At 40.0% G+C, this 23899-nt stretch overlaps 1 protein-coding gene across 1 annotated transcript in view; it reads left to right on the top strand.

The window, feature by feature from the left end:
- Positions 1-44: 44 nt before the first annotated feature.
- The window catches only part of COPG2 (COPI coat complex subunit gamma 2), a 158406-nt gene continuing 134551 nt past the window's right edge, over positions 45-23899 (top strand). The window contains exons 1-5 of the mRNA XM_068973209.1: positions 45-133; positions 1319-1371; positions 1932-2012; positions 5021-5092; positions 23725-23804. Of these exons, the coding sequence (XP_068829310.1) occupies positions 97-133; positions 1319-1371; positions 1932-2012; positions 5021-5092; positions 23725-23804 (323 nt within the window). The 5' untranslated portion in view covers positions 45-96. The remainder of the gene's footprint in view (positions 134-1318; positions 1372-1931; positions 2013-5020; positions 5093-23724; positions 23805-23899) is intronic.

Raw genomic sequence — 23899 nt, 5'->3', positions numbered from 1 at the left:
AGAGCACCGGGCCGGCCTTCCTGCCGCCTCTTCCGCTTGCCGGCTGCGGCGCCTGGGACGGTTGCGGTGGGTCTGGGCGCCGGGAAGTCGTCCAAGATGATTAAAAAATTCGACAAGAAGGACGAGGAGTCTGGTACGCCCGGGGCTCAGCCGCGAGGGCCCCTTCCCCTTCCCCCGCCCCGCCGCCACCTGCTCTCGGGGACTGCGAACCTGGGGGCGTGGGCGCCGGAGTGCCAGGGGGCTGGAGCTGGAGCCCGGCCCCTCCTCCGACCCCGCTCCGCTTCAGCCGGGGGCCTGCCCCTAGCCCCTCCCCCCGGGCTCCGGAGCCTCCCTTCAGGTCGGCGCGCTCGCGCGCGGCCGCCCGCGCGCTGCCTCGGGCTGCTCGGCGGCCCCGCCCCCAGCCCCCATCCTCTGGCGCCGCCGCTCCTCGGAGCCGCCTTCTCCTCCGCCGGTTCGCCTGGGGTGGGGTTGCCCACCAAAGAGGCGGGCCCACGGCAGGTGGCGGAGGGAGTGAGTGTGCGCTTGCGAGAGGCGGGGGTTGGATGGGGTGGGGTGGGGGCGGGGTGCTGATAGTGTACGGCCCGGAGTGGGTCTGGGGTCGACCGGACTGTGTGTGTATGAACTTTGTGGTGCTTGTACCTTACAGTCTCCCTGGGGACCTCTGCGCTGTCCGCTTCCCTGGGGGCAAGGCTGTTCCGTGGTACCTAGCTCATTTAATACTCAAGCATCCAAAAGTGAGTTGCATCCTGATACCCATCTTTGGTCCAGAGTAAATGAGGCAGATAGCCAAGTCCCCTCAAAAAAAAAAAAAAAGTCTCAGTGATTGATAGCTGCTCTCACAAAGCGTGGTCGAGGGTTGGGTTAGTAAACCTCTATGGCCCCTTCAAAGCTTGACGCGTATCTAATTCTCTGATAAACTCTTCTGCCTCCCAGCAAAATGTTAGAAATACACAAAATAGTGCTTTCCTGTAGGGAAATCCGAAGAGCCTTACCACAATCTAAATCTCAGTTGTGTGGACATGGCAGATATTTGTAACATTCATATAAAAATAAGGCAGGCCAAGAGGTCAAGGTACTCATTTTAGGTAGAGTTTCTGTAAAAGAGAAGTACAGGATCTTACAGGATAGCAGACAGAGCTAATGTCAGAGTCAGAAAGATTTTAATCAATTTGTATGCATATTAGTAATGATTATCACTGTAATATCCAAGTGGACACCTCGCATAGGTGAGATTTCTCAAGCATTTAAAACCCTTCTTAGAAAGTAAATACATCTGTGTATGCCAGCTATTAAAGACATTTTTTCCCCCATAATATAGGTAGTGGCTCCAATCCTTTTCGGCATCTGGAGAAGAGTGCTGTCTTACAAGAGGTATGGCTTGGAAGTATAGTGTGTCTTTTCTTTTCTGTTCCATTTTAGAATGGGGACAGAGCACCTGGAATTCTATGATCCAAAATAAGAATTAAGGAATGTAACTGAGTTCAGAGAATATATACTGGAGGGAAAAAAAGAAGAGGGGTTACTTGTCATAGGAAAGTCTGGAGTTTATAGAAATGCAAACATTTGTAGACTCTGTCACATGTTGAGAATTTTAAGTAAAATAAGGTAGGAGGTGTTTAGTGCAAGGTTTTTGAAGGAAGTTATAGATACTAAGCTCATTGTATTCAAATGATGTAGGTAAATATTGAAATTCTTAGATAAAGTCCACAAGTTGAAGTGGGAGACTTAAGGGGGTGAGTATAGAATGGAAAATCACATCTGATAATTTATTATATACCATAATAAATGGAAAACTATAAGCTAAATTATTTGGATACTATGATTAAAATATATAATAGTCCTAAAAACATATACATAATCGTCTTCATTTTATTTGATTGTCTATAATCTGTGATAGAAAATATACATAGCAGTGTTTTTTGTTTCCACAGGCTCGTATATTCAATGAAACGCCCATCAATCCAAGAAGATGTTTGCATATTCTTACAAAGATTCTTTACTTACTGAACCAGGTAAATTACTGTGATTTTCCTCAGATTTGTGTCTTAGAATAGAAATACATAATGTGCAGTGAAGTTTTTTCTAGAAAGTGTAATTATTAATTTTTTAATAATTCACTTAATTTTAGAATTTGCAGTGTTTGGTTAATGTAGTAATATGTAAAATTTCTTGTGGACAAGGAGTATGACATATACTTCTTTCTTATTCATGAGGTACCAAATCAGCTAAGCACAAAGTACAATCTCAACATTGATTTGAATTTAACGAGTATTAGTTAATATTCAAACATGTTGTTTAGGTATGTTCAAAGGTCTTTATGTCCCTCCAAAAATATTTTTTTTTTTTTTTTTTACTGTTTTATTTTATTTTATTTTATTTTATTTTTTAATTTTATTAAATTTTAACAAAAATATTTTTAAAAAGCTTAGACAAATTCTAGATAGACATTTTATCCTTTTGTGAGGGTATATTAATGTTTTAAAGCTTTCATTTTAATATTCAAATCAAGGAATATAAGTAGGAATATTGTTTTATTGTACTTCACTTTATTGAATTTTTTTTTTTTACAAATTGAATGTTTGTGACAACCCTGTATTGTTAGATGATGGTTAGCATTTTTTAGCAATAAAGTATTTTTAAGTTAAGGTTTGTACATTGTCTTTATTTAGACATAATGCTATTGCACAAAATAGACTACAGTGTAGTATAAACATTTATATGCAACATTTATATATATAAATGTATAAATTTATATGTATAGATAATATAACATTTATATGCACTGGGAAACCAAAAAATTCCTGTGATGTGCTTTATTATAATATTTATTTTATTGCCATGGTCTGGAACTGAACCTACAGTATCTGCAAGGTATGCCTCTGTTCGTTTATGATTTTCTTAGTATGGTTCTGGGCTTAACTGTTTTGTGCTTTATGTCGTTTTCTCTAAATGGGGATTATGATAAAGCTGTTTTAGACAATGGTAATGATTAAATGATACAGTAAATGTGAAGCACCGAAAATAGTTGTGGACACAGCATTCAGGAATAGTATTCATTCAGTCATTCAGCGTATATATTTATTATGTACCTGCTGTGTCCTATGCACAGGGGATATAGCAGACAAAACCGACAGAAATTATGAAACATAGATCCTACTTCTTCTTTTGTGTGTGTGTGTGTGTGTGTGTGTGTGTGTGTGTGTATGTTTTTTGTTGTTGTTGTTTTTTTTTTTTTTATTGCTTCAGACTGAAAAATCTCATGAAATGTCTAGGATCTTAGAAAATGTAATTTTGTTTGTTAGATTCATATACACACACATGTGTATGTGCACCTATATATATACCTCAGGTGGTTTACATATGGTACAAAGAACACTGGTTTCCAACTTGAATTCCATGAGACTTTTTACTTGGCTACGTTTCATGACCGAGATAAAGTTTTTTAGTTTGCAAATGAAGGCTGAACAACAAGTCCATGCTTTTATTTATTTATTTATTTTAATTTAATTTTATTTTACTTTGCAATACTGTATTGGTTTTGCCGTAGATCAACATGAATCCGCCACGGGTATACACGTGTTCCCTATCCTGAAGGTCCATGCTTTTAAATAAAATATATCTATTCACAAACATATATCCTCTTGTGGTATTATTGGAAACATTTAAGGCAAAGTTAGTTTGATTTAACTTTTCATGGCACACATTGTGTCCAAGTTGGCTAACTCCAGTCAGCAAGCATAGCTTTGAGTAAAGTTGGTCTAGAGTAGCATATATTTTTATATTGACCAATACTGCTTTCATGGGCAACCCATGTTGAAACATAACTATCTTGATGAGGAAGTTACCCACATAGTCTGATGAACACTAACAACTAGGTGAACAGATTTCAGAACCTTAACCCGATCTTTTGCCTAATTCATGGTAGTTCTTTACGGAGAATTACTTTTAAATTTCTACCGGAGTTGACACATCTATATATTTTTGAGTTTCAAGTCAGAAAGTAGGGACTTAAAGTGTCTTTCATCCTAAACTATCAACGTTTTTCATCAAAATTTGGGTTTATTCTTATACCTATGACAAATAGATTGAAGACTAGTTGTATTTTTTGTGAAAGCTGAAGCCCTGAAAAATGATGGAGCCTAACATATTATATAGGATCGCTTTTAATGAAGAAATTAAATATTGAAATGGTAATGTCTCAGGTGGTCTGTGGTCTGCAGTGTTTTGACTATTAATAATATATGTTATCTAACACTTTACTACTCAAAAGTATGTGGTTCCCAGATCAGTAGCATTCACATCACTGGGAGCTAATTTGAAATGGAAAATTTTAGGTTTCACACCAGAGCCAGTAAATCAAAATCTGTATTTTAGGAAGATCCTCAGATAATCTATTAAACATATTAGAGTTCTGATCCAAAGAATGTTTTTAGGGCCTTGAGCCAGTATCTTGAGATGTATTGGCAGCCCTACAAGCCTTTTGTATTAGTAGCCCTATAAGCCTTTTTGTATAATCTGATTCCTGCCCTTTTGGTTGGTCCCTTCTTACCATGTTTTCTGTGATTCCTATAGTTCATTACAGTTTAATATTTATTATGCTCCTATGATAGGTCAGGCTTTGCACTGGACATTGGATTATAGAAATGTAGGAGGTATGATATTTGTTCTTAGGCTGTGTAACAATAACATCTTGTTCTGACTAAGAACTCAACTTCGTTTTCTATCTCCTGTAAATCTCAGTTGTTCAGAGAATTTAAAATAGTTCCTGCTAAAAGGGTAGAGACCACTGTTCTAGAACTTTTATAGCATAGTGTGTGATAACGAATTATTTTAAATAAGGAATGGATAAATGGCCATGTGGGTTTATAAATTAAAAGTCAGAAAAATAACAAAGAGGCACAGTGTTTATAGAGATTTTTTTTCTGGGTTCTAAAAGATCTTTACAGAAATAATGGGAAAAATCCTTTTTTTTTCTTGTTTAAGAAATTGTTTTCATTTAAATTTACTTTAAATTACTTAGGGTGAACACTTTGGAACTACAGAAGCCACAGAAGCCTTCTTTGCAATGACTCGACTGTTTCAGTCTAATGATGTAAGTCTTTTTTAAAAATTCTTTAGACTGAAAATGCTCTTTTTGTTTTCCTTGGGGGAACTTAGAGTGGTCCAAATGAGGGAAGGTTTCTTGAAATGTTTAAAACTATTTAAAAATTGTCTATCTTCATAAAACTTATAAATGCTTATTAAAGAACACAGGAAAATGAAAGAATGAAAGTATATTGTTTAAAGCTGCTCACTCACAGATCTGCCATGCAGTCATGAAAACTGCTAATATCCAGCCTCTCGCATGACACTGCACAGATGGACTGGTATAGAAATCAGTGGACATAGCTATCTCATCTCCTAAACTCTCAGTCAAGTTTCTGGTGGGCCTGGGGTTTCTGTTGGCAGTTGAGAAGAGTTAGATGCAGAGTGGGGAAGAGGATGAGGAGTAGGGAAAAGAAGAGTGAGGACAGACTGAGGCTGCCAGCACCCCCGTGTCTGTCTCTCATTCCCTTCAACCACCCTAACTTTCAAGCGAAACAGCTGTGCTTCATTTCCATCCTCCATTGCGGCACATATTTCCTTTTTGCCCAGCTCTGACTCAAACCCATCCCGAGAAGGGGATTATGGGATCTGTATTTCTGTTTTCTGTTAACATAGATTGGTCAAACTGTGCAGTCTTTTTGGTATGTTCTGCCTATCAACACAGGCCACGTTTTGTGTCGAGGACTTTATGGGATTTGAGTCTGGTTATGTGTCTAGATAATGAGCAGCTTGGGGATTAGGTCTTCAGGAACATCAGCAGACCCTTTTAAGGCAAGTGTCTCAGGGGAAGTCGCTGTACATTCTTCAGGCAAAGGAGTCTGATTTCCTCAGACAGAGTATGGAGGACTGCTTTCACTTGCCGTGGAAGCCTGGAGGAATTTAGAGGTTCAAGGTAGTCAGATTCATCAGAATCTGCCCCTGTGTCCCCATTCCAGTTTCTAGGGTCCCACTCCTTCTTTCTCAATTAGGATGCTAACTTTAACATAAAATGTCCCACAGAAGGTGAATTGAATTTGCATTTTATTCAGTCACCTGCAGGGTATGCTTTTCAGAAATCTCAGGCCAGTGCCCACATGACATGAGGCTTTCTGTTAAGGCATTATGGATGTTTTCTAGGCCCTGACATAGACCTTAGGCTATGTCTATGGTCTAGGGTGATTTTAATGTTCTCACCTTAGCATTTTCTTTTACCAAGTTCACCAGTGTACTTAGAAGGAACTACCCCACTGTCCAGCTCATTTTTACAGCAGTCTTCTGTGGTAGCAGCTAGTTGATGACCCAAAGCTTTGTCTTCTGTAGGTCCTTGATCATACTTGTCTGCATTGGTGATTTAAGTGTCTTGCCACTGCATGCCAAGGACGGCTGGGATCCTCTTTATCACTGGAGACAAAATCAGTAATGCCTTTTATCAAATCAGAAAGAATTTTATTTAAATTTAATCATAGCGTATATAGTCTTTTATGACTTTTCTGTCTTGTTTCTTTTACTTATGGCTTTTGAGATTGATCCCAGTTCTTGTGTGTATCAGTAGTTTATTCATTTTTGTTACTGAGTAGTATTCCATTGTATGGAGGTAGGTAATCTTATTTATCCATTAACCAGTTAATGGATATTTGGCTTATTTCTAGTTTATAAATATAAACAAAGCTGCTAAAACTACTGAAGTACAAGTCTTTGTGTGGACCTATTAATATTTTTTCATTTTCTTTGGTTAATATCTGGAAGTGGCATTCTTGGGTTTGCATTTCCTGAATGATGAATATGTTAATCATGTATTAAGCAAATATATGCTGATTTGCCACCTGTTTATTTTCTTTAGTAAGAAGAAAATAAACATCTTCTGTTTACATCTTTTATCTGTTTTTTTTTTTTTTAAAATCAGGTTGTTTATCTTCTGCTTATTGAGTTGTAGGTGCTCTTTGTATTTTCTGAATACAAGACCTTCATCAGATAGGTATTTTGTAAATATTTTCTCCCAGCCTGTGGCTTGACTTCTCATTTACTCACTACTGTATTTTTTAAAAATATACTTTACAAATAGTAAAATCCACCCTTTTTAGGGTATAGTTTTATGAGTTTTGGCAAATTTATACAGTAGTATTAATCAAGATTTAGAACATTTCCATCACTCCAAAAAGTTTCCTATTATATGATTTATTCCTACCATCCTCAGGCCTAGGAAACCAGTAATCTCTTTTCTTTCCTTCTAGTTTTGCTTTCCAGGAAGTCATAAGAATGATATTATACTTTGAATATCATACTGCATCATATGTATGAAGCTTTTTGAATCTCCTTTTCAGGCACTTAGCATAACTCATTTAAGATTTGTCCATGTTTTTGTTTGTTGATTCCTTTTTATTTCATTGTGGTATTTGTTGTATAGATGTACCTCAGTTTGTTTATTTTTGCACCAGCTATAGAATATTTGGTTTGTCACCATTTTTTGATGGCTAGGAATAACGTTGCTATAAACATTCATGTATAAGTTTTTAAACATAGTTTTTATTTCTCTTGGGTAAATACCTAGGAGTGGAATTACTGGGTCATATGGTAGGTGTAGAGGCTTCCCTGGTGGCTCATATAATAAAGAGTCTGCCTGCAATGCAGGAAATGGGTGTTGGATCCCTGGATGGGGAAGATCTCCTGGAGAAGGGTGTGGTTGGCTACCCACTCCAGTGTTCTTGCCTAGAAAATCATATAGACAGAGGAGTCTGGCAGGCTACAGTCCATGGGGTCACAAAGAGTTGGACACGACTGAGCAACTTCACTTTCACTTTCATATATCTTCTATGATGAAGGATCTGATCATATCTTTTGCTCATTTTTAATAATTTGGTTATATATTTTCTTTCTGCTGAATTTTGAAAGGTCTTTCTGTATTCTGGATACAAGTCCTTTATCAGATGTTTTCCAAATATTTTCTCCCAGCCTATATCTTATTTTTCATTTTCTTAACCTTTAAAAGAACAGAAGTTTTAAATTTTGGTGAAGTCCAATTTATCAGGTTTTTCTTCTTCCTGTTATGGATTGTGCTTTTGATGTGTATTGTAGAAATCTTTGTGTAACCCAAAGTCACAGAGATTTTCTGCCATGCTTTTTTCTTAGGTATTATGTAGTTTTTGTGTCTTGAAATTGCTGTGTGATCATTTTGAGTTAATTTTTACACATGATATGAAGTGAAGGTTGAATTTCTTTTCATCTCCTTCCTCTTCCTTTACCCTGTCCTCCATTTCCTCCTCCTCTCTTTTTCTTAACAAGTTCTACTGGAATAATTGCTCATCAATATGGAGGAAGAAGGATGAGGAAGAATAATAATGATTGTGTTACACTGGCACTTTCCTTTTTTTTTTTCCTATATGTCTATTCTTATTCCAGAATCATACTATTACTGTCGCTTAAAAAAATAATTTTATTCATTTCTTTATTTTTGGCTGCACTGGGTCTTTATTGCTCTGTGTGAACTTTCTCTAGTCGTGGCGGGCGGGGGCTACTCTTCACTGTGCTGCACGGGCTTCTTATTGTGGTGGCTTCCTCTCGTGGAACACAGCTCTAGGACACGTGGGCTTCAGTAGTTGTGGCACGTAGGCTCAGTAGCTGTGGCTCATGGACCCTGGAGTGCACAGGCTTCAGTAGTTGTAGCACGTGGGCTCAGTAGTTGTGGCTCTTGGGCTCCAGAGCATGGGCTTCAGTAGCTGTGGCTCATGAGCATAGTTTCTCCGAGGCATATGGAATCTTCCTGGATTAGGGATCAAACCTTTGTGCCCTGCTCTGGCAGGCAGATTCTTATCCACTGAGCCACCAATGAAGTCCTGCTGCTTCTGCTGCCAAGTCGCTTCAGTCATGTCCGACTCTGTGCAACCCCATAAATGGCAGCCCACTAGGCTCCCCTGTCCCTGGGATTCTCCAGGCAAGAACACTGGAGTGGGTTGCCATTTCCTTCTCCAGTGCATGAAAGTGAAAAGTGAAAGTGAAGTCGCTCAGTCATGCCCGACTCTTAGCGACCCCATGGACTGCAGCCTGCCAGGTTCCTCCGTCCATGGGATTTTCCAGGCAAGAGTACTGGAGTGGGCTGCCATTGCCTTCTCCAGTGAAGTCCTACTGTAGCTTTATAGTTCATTTTAAATCAGGTAGTGCATGTTTTCCTATTTTATTATTTTTTTATTTTTCAAAATTTTTTAACTTAACTTTTTAAAATTTATTTTTAATTGGAGGAAAATTGCTTTATGATGTTATGATGGTTTCTGCCATACAACAATGCAGATCCCCTATAATTTACATATATATCACCTCCCTCTTGAGCCTCCCTCCCCTCCTCCCTTCTTACCCCTCTAGATCATCACAGAATGTCTGGCTGGATTCCATGTGTTACAGAGCAACTTCTTCAGTTCAGTTCAGTCACTCAGTCGTGTCCGACTCTTTGAGACCCCATGACCCGCAGCATGCCAGGCCTCCCTCTCCATCACCAACTCTCGGAGTTCACTCAGACTCATGTCCATCGAGTCAGTGATGCCATCCGGCCATCTCATCCTCTGTCTTCCCCTTCTCCTCCTGCCCCCAATCCCTCCCACCATCACAGTCTTTTCCAATGAGTCAACTCTTCACATGAGGTGGCCAAAGTACTGGAGTTTCAGCTTTAGCATCATTCCTTCCAAAGAAATCCCAGGGCTGATCTCCTTCAGAATGGACTGGTTGGATCTCCTTTCTTACCAGCTATCTATTTTACACATGGTAATGTATATATGTCTATGCTACTTTCTCCATTCGTCCCACTTCCCCTTCCCCCACTGTGTCTACAACCTGCTTTCCTACATCTGTGTCTCCATTCCTTCTCTGCAAATAGGTTCATTGATACCATTTCTCTATATTCCATCTATATGCATTCAGTTCAGTCAATTCAGTTGCTCAGTTGTGTCCAACTCTTTGCAACCCCATGAACTGCAGCACGCCAGGCCTCCCTGTCCATCCACAACTCCTGGAGTCCACCCAAACCCATGTCCATTGAGTCAGTGATGTCATCCAACCATCTTATCCTCTGTCGTCCCCTTCTCCTCCTGCACTCAATCTTTCCCAGCATCAGAGTCCTTTCCAATGAGTCAGCTCTTCACATCAGGTGGCCAAAGTATTGGAGTTTCAGCTTCAACATCAGTCCTTGCAATGAACATCCAGGACTGATCTCTTTTAAGATGGATTGGTTGGATCTCCTTGCAGTCCAAGGGATGCTCAAGAGTCTTCTCCAACACCACAGTTCAAAAGCATTAATTCATTCCAGTGAACACCCAGGACTGATCTACTTTAGGATGGACTGACTGGATCTCCTTGCAGTCCAAGGGACTCTCAAGAGTCTTCTCCTACACCACAGTTCAAAAGCATCAATGCATTATATGCATTGATATATGCTATTTGTTTTTCTCTTTCTGACTTACTTCACTCTGTATAAACAGGCTCTGGGTTTATTCATCTCACTGGAACTTTCTCAAATTCATTCTTTTTTATGACTGAGTAGTATTCCACTGGGGGGTGTGTGTGTGTGTGTGTGTGTGTATACACCACATCTTCCTTATCCATTTACCTGTGGATGGACATCTAGGTTACTTCCATATCCTAGCTGTTGTAAATAGTGCTGCTGTGAACATTGGGATATATGTCTTTTTCAGTTATGGTTTTCTTTGGGTGTATGTCCAGTAGTGGGATTGCTGGGTCATATGGTAGTTCTATTTTTAGTTTTTAAAGGAATCAGTATACCGTTGTCTGTAGTGGCTATATAAATTTACATTCCTACCAACAATGCAACCAAGGTTCCCTTTGATCCACATCCTCTTCAGCATTTTGGGGCTTCCCTGGTGGCTCAGAAGGTAAAGCGTCTAAAGCGTCTGCCTGCAATGCAGGAGACCCGGGTTTGATCCCTGGTTCAGGAGGATCCCCTAGAGAAGGAAATGGCAACCTGCTCCATATTCCTACCTGGAGAATCCAATGGACGGAGAAGCCTGGTAGGCTACAGTCCATGGGGTCCCACGACTTCACTTTCACTTTCTCCAGTGTTTATTGTTTGTAGGTTTTTTGATGATGGCCATTCTGATTGATGTGAGGTGATACCTCATTGTAGTTTTGATTTGCATTTCTCTAATAATTAATGCTGTTGAGCAACTTTCCATGTGCCTCTTGGCCATCATCAGTCAGTTTCTTTTAAATAATTGTTTTGGCTCTTGCAAGTTCTTTGCATTCCTATATTCATTTTAAATCAGCTTTGTATACGTATGTGAAAGCCACTCAGTCATTTCCAACTCTTTGTGACCCCATGGACGGTAGCCTGCCAGCCTCCTCTGTCCATGGGATTTTTCCAGGCAAGAATACTGGAGTGAGTAGCCGTTTCCTTCTCCAAGGGATCTTCGTGACTCAGGGGTCGAATCTGGGTCTCCTGCATTGCAGGCAGACTCTTTATTGTCTGAGCCACCAGAATCAGCTTATCTACTTATGTTAAAAAAAAAAAAAAATCTGCTAGAATGTTGATGGTGATTGCATTGACTCTAAAGATCACTTTGCTAAACTATTTCAATAAAATTTTACGAAAAGATCAGTTTGAGGAGAATTCACATTACATTATTGAGTTTTCTATTCCATAGCCATCGTATATATTTCCCTTTATACAAGTCTCTAATTTCTGTCAGCAGTGTTATAGCTTTCAGCACAAAAATCTTAAACATATTTTGTGAAATTTATCCCTGAAGTAGTTAATGTTTTTATACTATTGCATTTGTATTATTTTAGGTACTCTATAGAAATTAAATAGATTTTTTGTATATTGATCTGTTTCCTGTGATTTTGTTAAATTTATTCCTTCTAGCAGTATTTTGGGAGATTCCTTAGGATTTACTTTTTCAGTCTGAATGAGTTTTATTTGTTTTTCTTACCTTAATATCTTCTTGCACTGTGATACAGTATGAAATGGAAGTGGTGGTAGAGGATATCCTTGTTTTGCTCCTGATCTTGGAGGGAAGGTGTTTAATCTTTCAGCATTAAATGTGATGCTAGCGCTTAAGTTTTCCATGTGTGTGTGTGCTTAGTTGCTCAGTCTCGTCTGATTCTTTGCGACCCCATGGACTGTAACCCACCAGGCTCTTCTATCCATGGAATTTTCCAGGCAAGAATACTGGAGCAGGTTTTCATTTCCTCCTCCAAGAGACCTTCCCAAACCAGGGGATCAAACCCACGTCTCCTGCATCTCCTGCTTTGGCAGGCAGATTCTTTACCACTGCACCACCTGGGAAGCCCCTAAGTTTTTCAGGTTGAGGAAGTCGTTTTCTCTTCTTAGTTTACTAGGAGGGTTTTTGTTTGTTTGTTTGTTTTTGTTTTTGTAGATGGGTGTTGAATTTTGTCAAATGTTTTTTCTGTATTTATTGAATTATTATGGTCTTTCTTTTTAGTTTATTAATATGGTAAGATGCATTTATTTGTTTTCCTGGAAAATATAAAATCTTTGTGTTCTGTTAAAACTCAAAATTTGAAATTAATTTTGAGTATGTGGTCATGAAATAATATTTACCTGTAATTTTTTCTTATGTTTTTGTTTGGATTTGGTATTTGGGTAATGCTGGCTTCATAAAATGAATTGATAAGTATTACTTCCTCTTCTCCTCTTGCAGAGTTTTGTAGAATCATTATTCTTTTCTCTATATATATTTATGTGTTTTTTTTGGTTGCACTGGGTCTTCATTGCTGTGCTCAGGCTTTCTCTAGTTGTGGTAAGCGGGGATTACTCCTCGGTGCAGTGCACAGCCTTCTCATTGCAGTGGCTTCTCTCGTTGCGGAGCACAGGCTCTAGGTGAAGATGCTTCAGTAGTTGCAGCACTCGGCTTCAGTAGTTGTGGCTTACAGATTTAGTTGCCCCAAGGCACATGGAATCTTCCCAGACCAGAGACTGAACCTGCATCCTCTGCATTGGCAGGCGGACTCCTAAACACTGGCTGGGCCACCAGGGAAGTCCTGTAGAATCATTATTAATTTTTCCTGAAATGTTTGTCGGAATTCGCTATTGAAAGCATCTGCACTGTGGTAAGGTTTTTGATAATAATTTTAAAAGGAAACAGATGGTATTATTCCGATTATTTTTCTTCTTGAGTGACCTCTGGTAGTTTGTGTCTTTCAAGGAATTTCTCCATTTTGTTTACATTGTTGAACTTCACTGGCTAAAACTGTTATTAATATTTTCTTATTCTTTTAAGGGTTTGTAGAATCTGTTGATACTTCTTTTTTCACTTTGATGTTGTAAAAGGTCAAGCAGAACAAACAGAAAGTATATAATAAGATGGTAGATATAGACCCAAATATATCATTATTGCATTAAATGTAAATGAATAACACAACATTTATAGAAATTGACTGTACACTGAGCCATAAAATAAGACAAAACAAATTCCAAATGAATGAAATCATGTATCTTGTGTTCTCATTACCTTGGATTAATGTTGGAAATCAATAATAAAAGAGTAACTGGATAGGTCTTCCCTGGTGGTCCAATGGTTAAGAATCTACCTACCAATGCAGGGGACATGGGTTCGATCCCTGGTCCAGGAAGTTCCTACATGCTGTGTGGAAACTAAGCCTACTTGCTGCAACTGCTGAAGCCTGCATGCCTTAGAGCCCCTGCTCCACAACAAGAGGAACCACCAAGATGAGAAGGTGGTGCACTGCACCTGGAGAGTAGGCCCTGCTGCCCGTACCTGGAGAAAGCCCATGTGCAGCAGTGAAGACCCAGAGCAGCCAAATAAATACATACTTTTTAAAAAGAGTAACTCGATGATTCACCATATGTTTTTGATATTAATAATACATTTCTGGGAATCCTTTGGTGGTCCAGTGGTTAGTATTTTGTGTTTTCACGGCCGAGGGTGCAACTTTAATCCCTGGTTGGGGAACTAAGATCCTGCAAGCCACAAGGCTTAAAAAAAAAAAAAGCACATGTCTGTTCTGTTTCTAGCCGTGATGAAGGGGCTAGATTTTCCCTGCTACCAAAAATGCCTAGAAAAAAGTATATATATGTGTGTGTGTGTGTGTGTGTGTGTGTGTGTGTATCCCACACAGTAGTTTTCCAGATATTAGATTAACAAAAATTCCAGGATTATGATATGAAGAAAAACCAATGCTTGTACTAGTTCATTTCCTTGGGGCAGATTACAGGTCTCAGATTAGGGGTTGTTAGTTGTTCAGCAGCTTAGTCATCTCCAACTCTGCAACCCCATGGACTTCAGCATGCCAGCCTTCCTGTGCTTCACCATCTCCCAGAGTTTGTTCAAACCCATATCCATTGAGTTGGTGATGCCATCCAACCATATCATCCTCTGTCATCCCCTCTGCTGCTGTCCTAAATCTTATATAGCATCAGGGTCTTTTCCAGTGAGTTGGCTCTTTATATCAGGTGGCCTAAGTATTGGAGCTTCAGCTTCAGCATCAGTCCTTCCAATGAAATTTTAGGGTTGATTTCCTTTAGGATTGACTGGTTTGATCTCCATGCTGTCAAAGAGACTCTGAAGTCTTCTCTGGCACCACAGTTTGGAAGCATCAATTTTTTGGTGCTCAGCCTTCTTTATGGTCCTACTCTCACATCCATACATGACTACTGGAAAAACTGTAGCTTTGAATATATGAAACTTTTTCGGCAGAGCGAGGTCTTTGCTTTTTAACACACTAAGTTTGTCATAGCTTTTCTTTCAAGGAACAAGTTGTTTTTTTTTTTTTTTTTTTTTAAATTTTGTGGCTACAGTAACTGTCCACAGTAATTCTGGAGACCAATAAAATAAAATCTACCATGGTTTCCCCATCTGTTTGCCATGATAGAACCAGATGCCATATTCTTAGGTTTTCGAATGTTGAGTTTTAAGCCAGCTTTTTCACTTTCCTCTTTCACCCTCATCAAAAGGCTCTTTAGTTTCTCTTTGCTTTCCACAATTAAAATGGTATCATCTGCATATCTGAAGTTGTTGATATTTCTCCCAGCAGTCTTGATTCCAGCTTACGATTCATCCAGCCCAGCATTTCACATGATGTGTTCAGCAGAATACACAGAAGAACTATACAAAAAGATCTTAGTGACCCAGATAACCACGATGGTGTGATCACTTACCTAGAGCCAGATATCTTAGAGTGTGAAGTCAACTGGGCCTTAGGAACCATCACTATGAACAAAGCTAGTGGAGGTGATGGAATTCCAGCTTAGCTATTTCAAATCCTAAAAGATGCTGCTGTGAAAGTGCTGCACTCAATATGCCAACAAATATGGAAAACTCAGCAGTGGCCACAGGACTGGAAAAGATCAGTTTACATTCCAATCCCAAAGAAAGGCAATGCCAAAGAATGTTCAAACTACCACACAGTTGCACTCATTTCACATGCTAGCAGGGTCTTTTCAAACGAGTCAGCTCTTCACATCAGGTGGCCAAAGTATTAGAGTTTCAGCTTCAACATCAGTCCTTCCAGTGAATATTGAGGACTGATTTCCTTTGGGATTGACTGGTTGAATCTCCTTGCAGTCGAAGGGACTCTCAAGAGTCTTCTCCAACACCACAGTTCAAAAACATCAATTCTTTGCTGCTCAGCTTTCTTTAGAGTCCAACTCTTATATCCATACATGACTACTGGAGAAAACATAGCCTTGACTAGATGGACCTTATTGGCAAAGTGATGTCTCTGCTTTTTAATATGCTGTCTAGGTTGGTCATAACTTTTCTAATTTCATGGCTCCAGTCACCATCTGCAGTGATTTTGGAGCCCCCCCCAAAATAAAGTCTGCTGCTGTTTCCACTGTTTCTCCTATTTGCTGTGAAGTGATGGGACTGGATTCCATGATCTTCGTTTTCTGAGTGTTGAGCTTTAAGCCAACTTTTTTACTCTCCTCTTTCACCTTCATTGAGAGGCTCTTTAGTTCTTCTTCGCTTTCTGCCATAAGGGTGGTATCATCTGCATATCTGAGGTTATTGATATTTCTCCTGGAAATCTTGATTCCAGCTTGTGCTTCATCCAGCCGAGCATTTCTCAAGATGTACTCTGAATGTAAGTTAAATAAGTAGGGTGACAATATACAGCCTTGATGTATTCCTTTTCCTACTTAGAACCAGTCTGTTGTTCCATGTCCAGTTCTAGCTGTTGCTTCTAAACCTGCATACAGATTTCTCAGGAGACAGGTCAGGTGGTCTGTTATTCCCATCTCTTGAAGAATTTTCCACAGTTTATTGTGATCCACATAGTAAAAGCCTTTGGCATAGTCAGTAAAGGAGAAACAGATTTTTTCTGGAACTCTCTTGCTCTTTTGATAATCCAGGAGATGTTGACAATTTGATCTCTGGTTCCTCTGCCTTTTCTAAAACCAGCTTGAACATCTGGAAGTTCATGGTTCATGTATTGCTGAAGCCTGGCTTGGAGAATTTAGAGCATTATTTTGCTAGCGTGTGAGGTGAATGCAATTGTGCAGTAGTTTGAGCATTCTTTTGCATTGCCTTTCTTTGGGATTGGAATGAAAACTAACCTTTTCCAGTCCTGTGGCCACTGCTGAGTTTTCCAAATTTGCTGGCATATTGAGTGCAGCACTTTCACAGCAGCATCTTTTAGGATTTGAAATAGCTAAGCTGGAATTCCATCACCTCCACTAGCTTTGTTCGTATTGGTGCTTCCTAAGGCTCACTTGACTTCACATTCCAGGATGTCTGGCTCTAGGTGAGTGATTATACCATCGTGATTATCTGGGTCATGAAGATCTTTTTGTATAGTTCTCCTGTGTATTCTTGCCACCTCTTCTTAATATCTTGTTTCTGTTAGGTCCATACCATTTCTCTCCTTTATTGAGCCCATCTTTGTGTGAAATGTTCCCTTGATATCTCTGATTTTCTTGAAGAGGTCTTTAGTCTTTCCCATTCTGTTGTTTTCCTCTGTTTCTTTGCATTGATCACTGAGGAAGGCTTTCTTGTCTCTCCTTGCTATTCTTGGAACTCTGCCTTCCAATGGGTATATCTTTCCTTTTCTTCTTTGCTTTTGGCTTCTCTTCTTTTCACAGCTATTTGTAAGGCCTATTCAGACAGCCATTTTTCTTTTTTTGCTTTTCTTTTTCTTGGAGATGGTCTTGCTCCCTGTCTCTTGTACAGTGTCACGAACCTCCGTCCATAGTTTATCAGGCACTCTGTCTTTCAGATTTAGTCTCTAAAATCTATTTCTTACTTCCACTGTATAATTGTTAGGGTTTGATTTAGGTCATACCTGAACGGTCTAGTAGTTTTCCCTACTTTCTTCAATTTAAGTCTGAATTTAGCAATAAGGACTTCATGATCTGAGGCATAGTCAGCTCCCAGTCTTTTTTCTTTTTGCTCACTTTATAGAGCTGCTGCATCTTTGGCTGCAAAGAATATAATCAGTCTGATTTCAGTGTTGACCATCTGGTGATGTCCAGGTGTAGAGTGTTCTCTTGTGTTGTTGGAAGAGAGTGTTTGCTATGACCAGTGCGTTCTCTTGGCAAGACTATTAACCTTTGCCCTGCTTCATTCTATACTCCAAGGCCAAATTTGCCTGTTACTCCAGGTGTTTCTTGACTTCCCATTTTTGTGCATTCCAGTCCCCTATAATGAAAAACACATCTTTTTTTGCGTGTTAATTCTAGAAGGTCTTGTAGGTCTTCTTAGAACTGTTCAGCTTCAGCTTCTTCAGCATTACTGGTTGGGACATGGACTTGGATTACCGTGATATTGAATGATTTGCCTTGGAAACGAAGAGAGATCATTCTTTCGTTTTTGAGGTTGCATCCAAATACTGCATTTCGGACTCTCTTGTTGACTATGATGACTACTCCATTTCTTCTAAGGGATTCTTGCCCACAGTAGTAGATATAATGGTCATCTGAGTTAAATTCACCCATTCCAGTCCATTTTAGTTTGCTGAGTCCTAAAATGTCGATGTTCACTCTTGCCATCTCCTGTTTGATCACTTCCAATTTGCCTTGATTCATGGACCTAACATTCCAGATTCCTATGCAATATTGCTCTTTACAGCATTGGACCTTGCTTCCATCACCAGTCATATCCACAACTGGGTGTTGTTTTTGCTTTGGCTCCATCTCTTCATTCTTTCTGGACTTATTTCTCCAGACGTGGGGAGTTCATCTTTCAGTGTCCTGTCTTTTTGCTTTTTCATACTGTTCATGGGGTTCTCAAGGCAAGAATACTGAAGTGGTTTGTCATTCCCTTCTCCAGTGGACCACAGTTTGTCAGAACTCTCCACCATGACCCGTCCGTCTTGGGTGGCCCTACGTGTCATGGCTCATAGTTTCATTGAGTTAGAGAAGGCTGTGGTCCGTGTGATTAGATTAGTTAGTTTTCTCTGATTGTGGTTTTCAGTCTGTCTGCCGTCTGATGGAGAAAGATGAGAGGCTTATGGAAGCTTCCTGATGGGGGAAACTGACTGAGGGGGTCATGCTCAGTAAATCTTTAATCCAGTTTTCCGTTGGTGGGTGGAGCTGTGTTCCCTCCCTGCTATTTACTTGGGGCCAAACTATGGTGCAGGTAATGAAGATAATGGTGACCTCCCTTGAGAGATCCCAGGCGTGTACTGCTGCAGTTAGTGCCCCCAGCCCTGCAGCAGGCCACCACCGACCCATGCCTCCACCAGAGACTCCCAGACACCCACAGGCAAGTCTGGACAGTCTCCTGCGGGGTCGCTGCTCTTTTCTCCTGGGTCCTGGTACACAAGGTTCTCTTGTGCCCTCCAAGAGTCTATTTCCTAGTCCTGTGTAAGTTCTGGAAGCTCTGTGGTGGGGTTAATGGCTACCTCCTCCGAGTGGGCTTATGCTATACCCAAGTCTGCTGCACCCAGAGCCTCTCTTCCTGCGGCAGTCCACCGACGACCCATACCTCCTGTTGGAGGATATGCTCAAACACAGTTCTGTCTCAGTCTCTGTTGCGTCCCTGGGCCCTGGTGCACACAAGGTTTGTTTGAGCCTCCTGAACATCTCTGGAGGGAATGGGGTTTGATTCTAAATGCAGATTCGCCCCTCCTACCATCTTGCTGGGCCTTCTCCTTTGCCCTTGGACGTGGGGTATCTCATAGCCACTCCAGCACCTACCATCTTACTGTGATTTCTCTGACCTTGGACATGGGGTATCTCCACACTGCCAGTCCAGCGAAGTGCACCTGCCGCTTCTGGCTTTGGTCCTAGGGTATCTCCTCACGGCCACTGCTTCTGACCTTGGATGTGGGGTATCTCCTCTCGGCAGGCTGCTGCTCCAGCATTGCGCAGCTGCCTGGTAGAAGCTATGGTTTTTTCAGTGGCCATGTATGGATGTGAGAGTTGGACCATAAAGAAGGCTGAATGCCAAAGTATTGATGCTTTTGAACTGTGGTGTTAGAGAAGACTCTTGAGAGTCCCTTGGACTGCAAGGAGATCCAACTAGTCCATCCTACAGTCGATCAGTCGTGGGTGTTCATTGGAAGGACTGATGCTGAGGCTAAAACCCAGTACTGGCCACCTGATGGGAAGAGCCAACTCATTAGAAAAGACCCTGATGCTGAGAAAGATTGATGGCAGGAAGAGAAGGGGATGACAGAGGACAAGATGGTTGGATGACATCACTAACTCAATGGAAATGAGATTGAGCAAGTTCTGGAGATGGTAAGGGATAGGGAAGCCTAGTGTGCTGCAGTCCATGGGGTTGGAGAGATCAGACATGACTGAGTGACTGAACAACAACAGCTTTGCATATAAGTTAAATAAGCAGGGTGACAAAATACAGCCTTGACATACTCATTTCCCCATTGGAACCAGTCAGTTGTTCCATGTCTGGTTCTAACTGTTGTTCTTGACCTGCATGCACGTTTCTCAGGAGACTAAGGTGGTCTGGTATTCCCATCTCTTTAAGAATTTTCCATGTTTGCTGTGATCCACATAGTCGAAGGCTTTAGCATAGTCAGTGAAGCAGAAGCAGATGTTTTTCTGGAATTCCTTTTTTCTATGATCCAGTGAATGTTAGCAATTAGATCCCTGGTTCCTCTGCCTTTTCTAAATCCAGCTTGTACAACTGAAAGTTCTTGGTTCACATAGTTTTCAAACTTAGCTTGGAGGATTTTTGAGCATTACACGCTAACATGTGAAATAAGCGCAATTGTGTTGTAGTTTGAACATTCTTTGGCATTGCCCTTCTTTGGTATCAGAATGAAACCTACCTTTTCCAGTCCCGTTGCCATTGCTGAACTTTCCATATTTGCTGTCCTATTGTGTGCAACACTTTAGCGGCAGCATCTTTTAAAATTTGAAATAGCTAAGCTGGAATTCTGTCACCTCTACTAGCTTAGTTCATAGTAGCACTTCTAAGGCCCCCTTGACTTTATAATCCAGAATATCTGGCTCTAGGTGAGTGACCACACCATCGTGGCTATCCAGGTCATTAAGTCCTTTTTGTATAATTCTTCTGTGTGTTCTTGCCACCTCTTCTTAATCTCTTTTGCTTTTGTTAGGTCCTTGCCATTTCTCTTTTATTGTGGCCATCTTTGCATGAAATGTTCCCTTGGTATCTCCAATTTTCTTGAAGTGGTCTCTAGTGTTCCCCATTGTGTTGTTTTTCTTCTATTTCTTTGCATTGTTCACTTAAGAAGGTGTCCTTGTCTCCTTGTTATTCTCTGAAACTGTACATTCAGTTGTGTATATCTTTCCCTTTCTCCTTTGCCTTTCACTTCTCTTTTCCTAGCTATTTATCATATAATTGGAATCATAACAGCATGTTGCATTTTCATATTGGTTTCTTTTACTTAGTAATATGTATTTAAGTTTCCTTTTTATTTTTTCATGGCTTGCTAGCTCATTTCCTTTTAGCACTGAATCACTTTCTGTTGTTTGGATGTCCCATAGTTTATCCATTCACCTACTAAAGGACATCTTGATTACTTCCAATTTTGGCAATTATGAATAGGTAAGGTGAAGTCGCTCAGTCGTGTCTGACTCTTTGCGGCCCCGTGGACTGTAGCCTACCAGGCTCCTCCGTCCATGGGATTCTCCAGGCAAGAATACTGGAGTGGGTTGCCATTTCCTTCTCCAGGGGATCTTCCTGACCCAGGGATCGAACCCAGGTCTCCCACGTTGGAGGCAGACGCTTTAACCTCTGAGCCACCAGGGAAGCCCCAATTATGAATAAAGCTGGTATAAAGTCAGGTTTCTGTGTGGACATAAGTTTTCAACTCCTGTGAATAAATGTCAGAGTGAGCAATTGCTGGATCACATGTTACGCGTATGTTTGTTTTTGTAAGAAACTGTCAAACTGTCTTCCAAAGAGGCTGTACGATTTTTATTCAGCAGCAGTGAATGAGAGATCCTGTGACTCCTCATCCTCGTCAGCATTTGGTGGTGTTGGTGTTCCTGATTTTGACCGTTGTGTCAGTAGTGTTGTTATACCTTGTTTTATTAATAATTTAACTTTCCCTGATGAGTATAACATTCAGCATCTTTTCATATACTTATTTGCCATCTGTTTTATCTTCTTAAGTGTAGTTATCTGCTAAAATCTTCGGCCCATTTTAATATGATGTTTTCTTATTTTGGCTCTAAAGAGGGTTTTTTGGGTGTATTTTGGATAATCTTTTCTCAGTTATGTGTTCTGTAAATATTTTTCCCAGTCTGTGTTATCTTCTCATCCTTTTGACACTGTCTTTTGCAGAGCAGAAGTGTTTAATTGTATTAAAGGCTGACCTATCAATTATTTCTTTCATGGATCTTGCCTTTGGGGTTGTATCGAAAAAACCATCACCATACTAAATAAACATCATCTAGGTTTCCTTCTATGTATTCTACTAGGAACTTTATTGTTCTGCATTTTACATTTAGGTTTGTGATTGATTTTGAGGTAATTTTGTGAAGAGAGTGTAAGGTTTGCATCTGATTCAACTTCTTGGCTGGTGGCTATCCAGTTCTGGCACCATTTGTTGAAGAGACTGTTTTCACTCCATTGTGTTGCCTTTGCTTCTTTGTCAAAGATCAGTTGACTGTATTTATGTGAGTATATTTCTTGTTTGTCTCTTCTGTTGCATTGATGTATTTGTCCATATTTTGCCAATATCACACTGTCTTGTTGCTGTTTACCACTTTTTTTTAACTCTTCACTCCTTGCTGTATTTCTGAGTTATTACCTAGACTAATTTCCCTGTGCCTGAAGAATATACCTTTTAGAATCCCATCCTTTGTGGACTGTAGATACTTTATCCTATGCAAGACCCTGAGCTTGTGCTTCTGTGGCTGTGAGTTACTTGTTTTTCCATTTTGCCACCTGTGAATGTCCCTTCACTTTGCCTTTGGCTTCATATTAAAATCTTTTTGTTCCTATTTTATTCAGCATTTCTGTGTATTTGTCTAGGTCATATATTTTACTTGTTAAAAACACATCTTTGTCAGCACTGGATTATCACTCTTTTTAAGTTTTAGCCATTTTGGTAGGTGTGAGGTGAGATCTGAAATGTGGCTATAATTTGCATTTCCCCAATGACTAACAGTGTTGAGCCTCAATTTTTGTTCTTTAGTTACTTTTTTCATATCTCTAGTTTTATTCTGCTTCATGGTAGATTTTTATTACAAGGGAGTGTAAATTTTCTTTTGCTCTGAAATTTTGATTCTCATTTTTTGCTTTCTTCTCATAGTAGCTTCAGACGGATGTGGTATGCCTCATTCATCTGCCCCATGCTGCCTTTCTCTTTCTGGGGTGACTTTTTTCTGTGTTTAATCACCATGAAAGTCCTCATTCTGTTCTGTCCGTTCCTTCATGGGCTCAGTAGTCTCCAGCAGATCCTTTGTGCAGCTCGGACTTGAGCTGGGTCCGAGGTATTTGAGTTTCACTCCTCATAAGAAATTTGAAGTTACTTGATAAAGAAGGAGGCAAGACAGGTGAGAGGAACCACTCCTTCTAGTATTGAGTATGAATGTTTATAAATAAAATGGGAGATCCAGGTGAGGAGAAAGAGTGGGCAAAACTTCATTATTGTTAGTTTAACACTGATTTTGGATCCAGGTGTCCATGTAGAAATCTTGATAATTGAAAATAGAAGTTAGTTATACAACTACAAATGCCTTAAGGAAAAATATGCTAAACTGAGGAAAACACAGAGTCTGCATGTCTGTGTATATATTTTTAAAGAATGAAAAAATGTTTTTTAGGGCAAGCCTTTAGCACTCTGAAAAACCTGTCTTTGGACTCACTGTCAGAGTCACAGTGTGGGTGTTTCTGTATAAAGACCCATATAATTAATTGAATGTTTGTATTTTCATCTAGATGTTTTCCACTCTTAGTGCATCAGTTACGTGTGTTTAGGAAAGAGTGGAATTCTGAACATTTTCTCATCTAGGCATTTCTCTGTCTCTCTCTTTTGTGGCTACACCCTGCAGCATGCAGGATCTTAGTTACCTGACTAGGGATTAAACCCAGGCCCCCAGCAATGGGAACGTGGTGTTTTAACCACTGGAATGCCACGGAAGTCCCTTCATCCAGACATTTTTAAAAGGACTTTTTGGGTAGATGATAATCTTTTTAAGAATAATTTTGTAAGTATATCTATTTGGGGTCCTCATTTCAAACAGTTTAAAAAACCATTTCCTTGTGAATAACCTGTTGCCTTTTGTAAATAATTTTTTAGCAAACATTGAGAAGAATGTGCTATCTTACCATCAAAGAAATGGCTACCATCTCTGAGGATGTCATAATTGTTACAAGCAGGTATGTGAATAGTTAAAACCTGGGATGGGATACTTACATATTTAGTGGAGTATTTCTTGTCCTCTTTCTATTAATTTTACATGTTGACTGTAAGA

The sequence above is a fragment of the Capricornis sumatraensis genome, chromosome 5 (genome assembly GCF_032405125.1).
Source record: "Capricornis sumatraensis isolate serow.1 chromosome 5, serow.2, whole genome shotgun sequence".
NCBI classification, from domain to species: Eukaryota; Metazoa; Chordata; class Mammalia; order Artiodactyla; family Bovidae; genus Capricornis; species Capricornis sumatraensis.
Note: the sequence above shows the minus strand (reverse complement) of the source record. Positions and strands in the feature narration are given on the sequence as shown.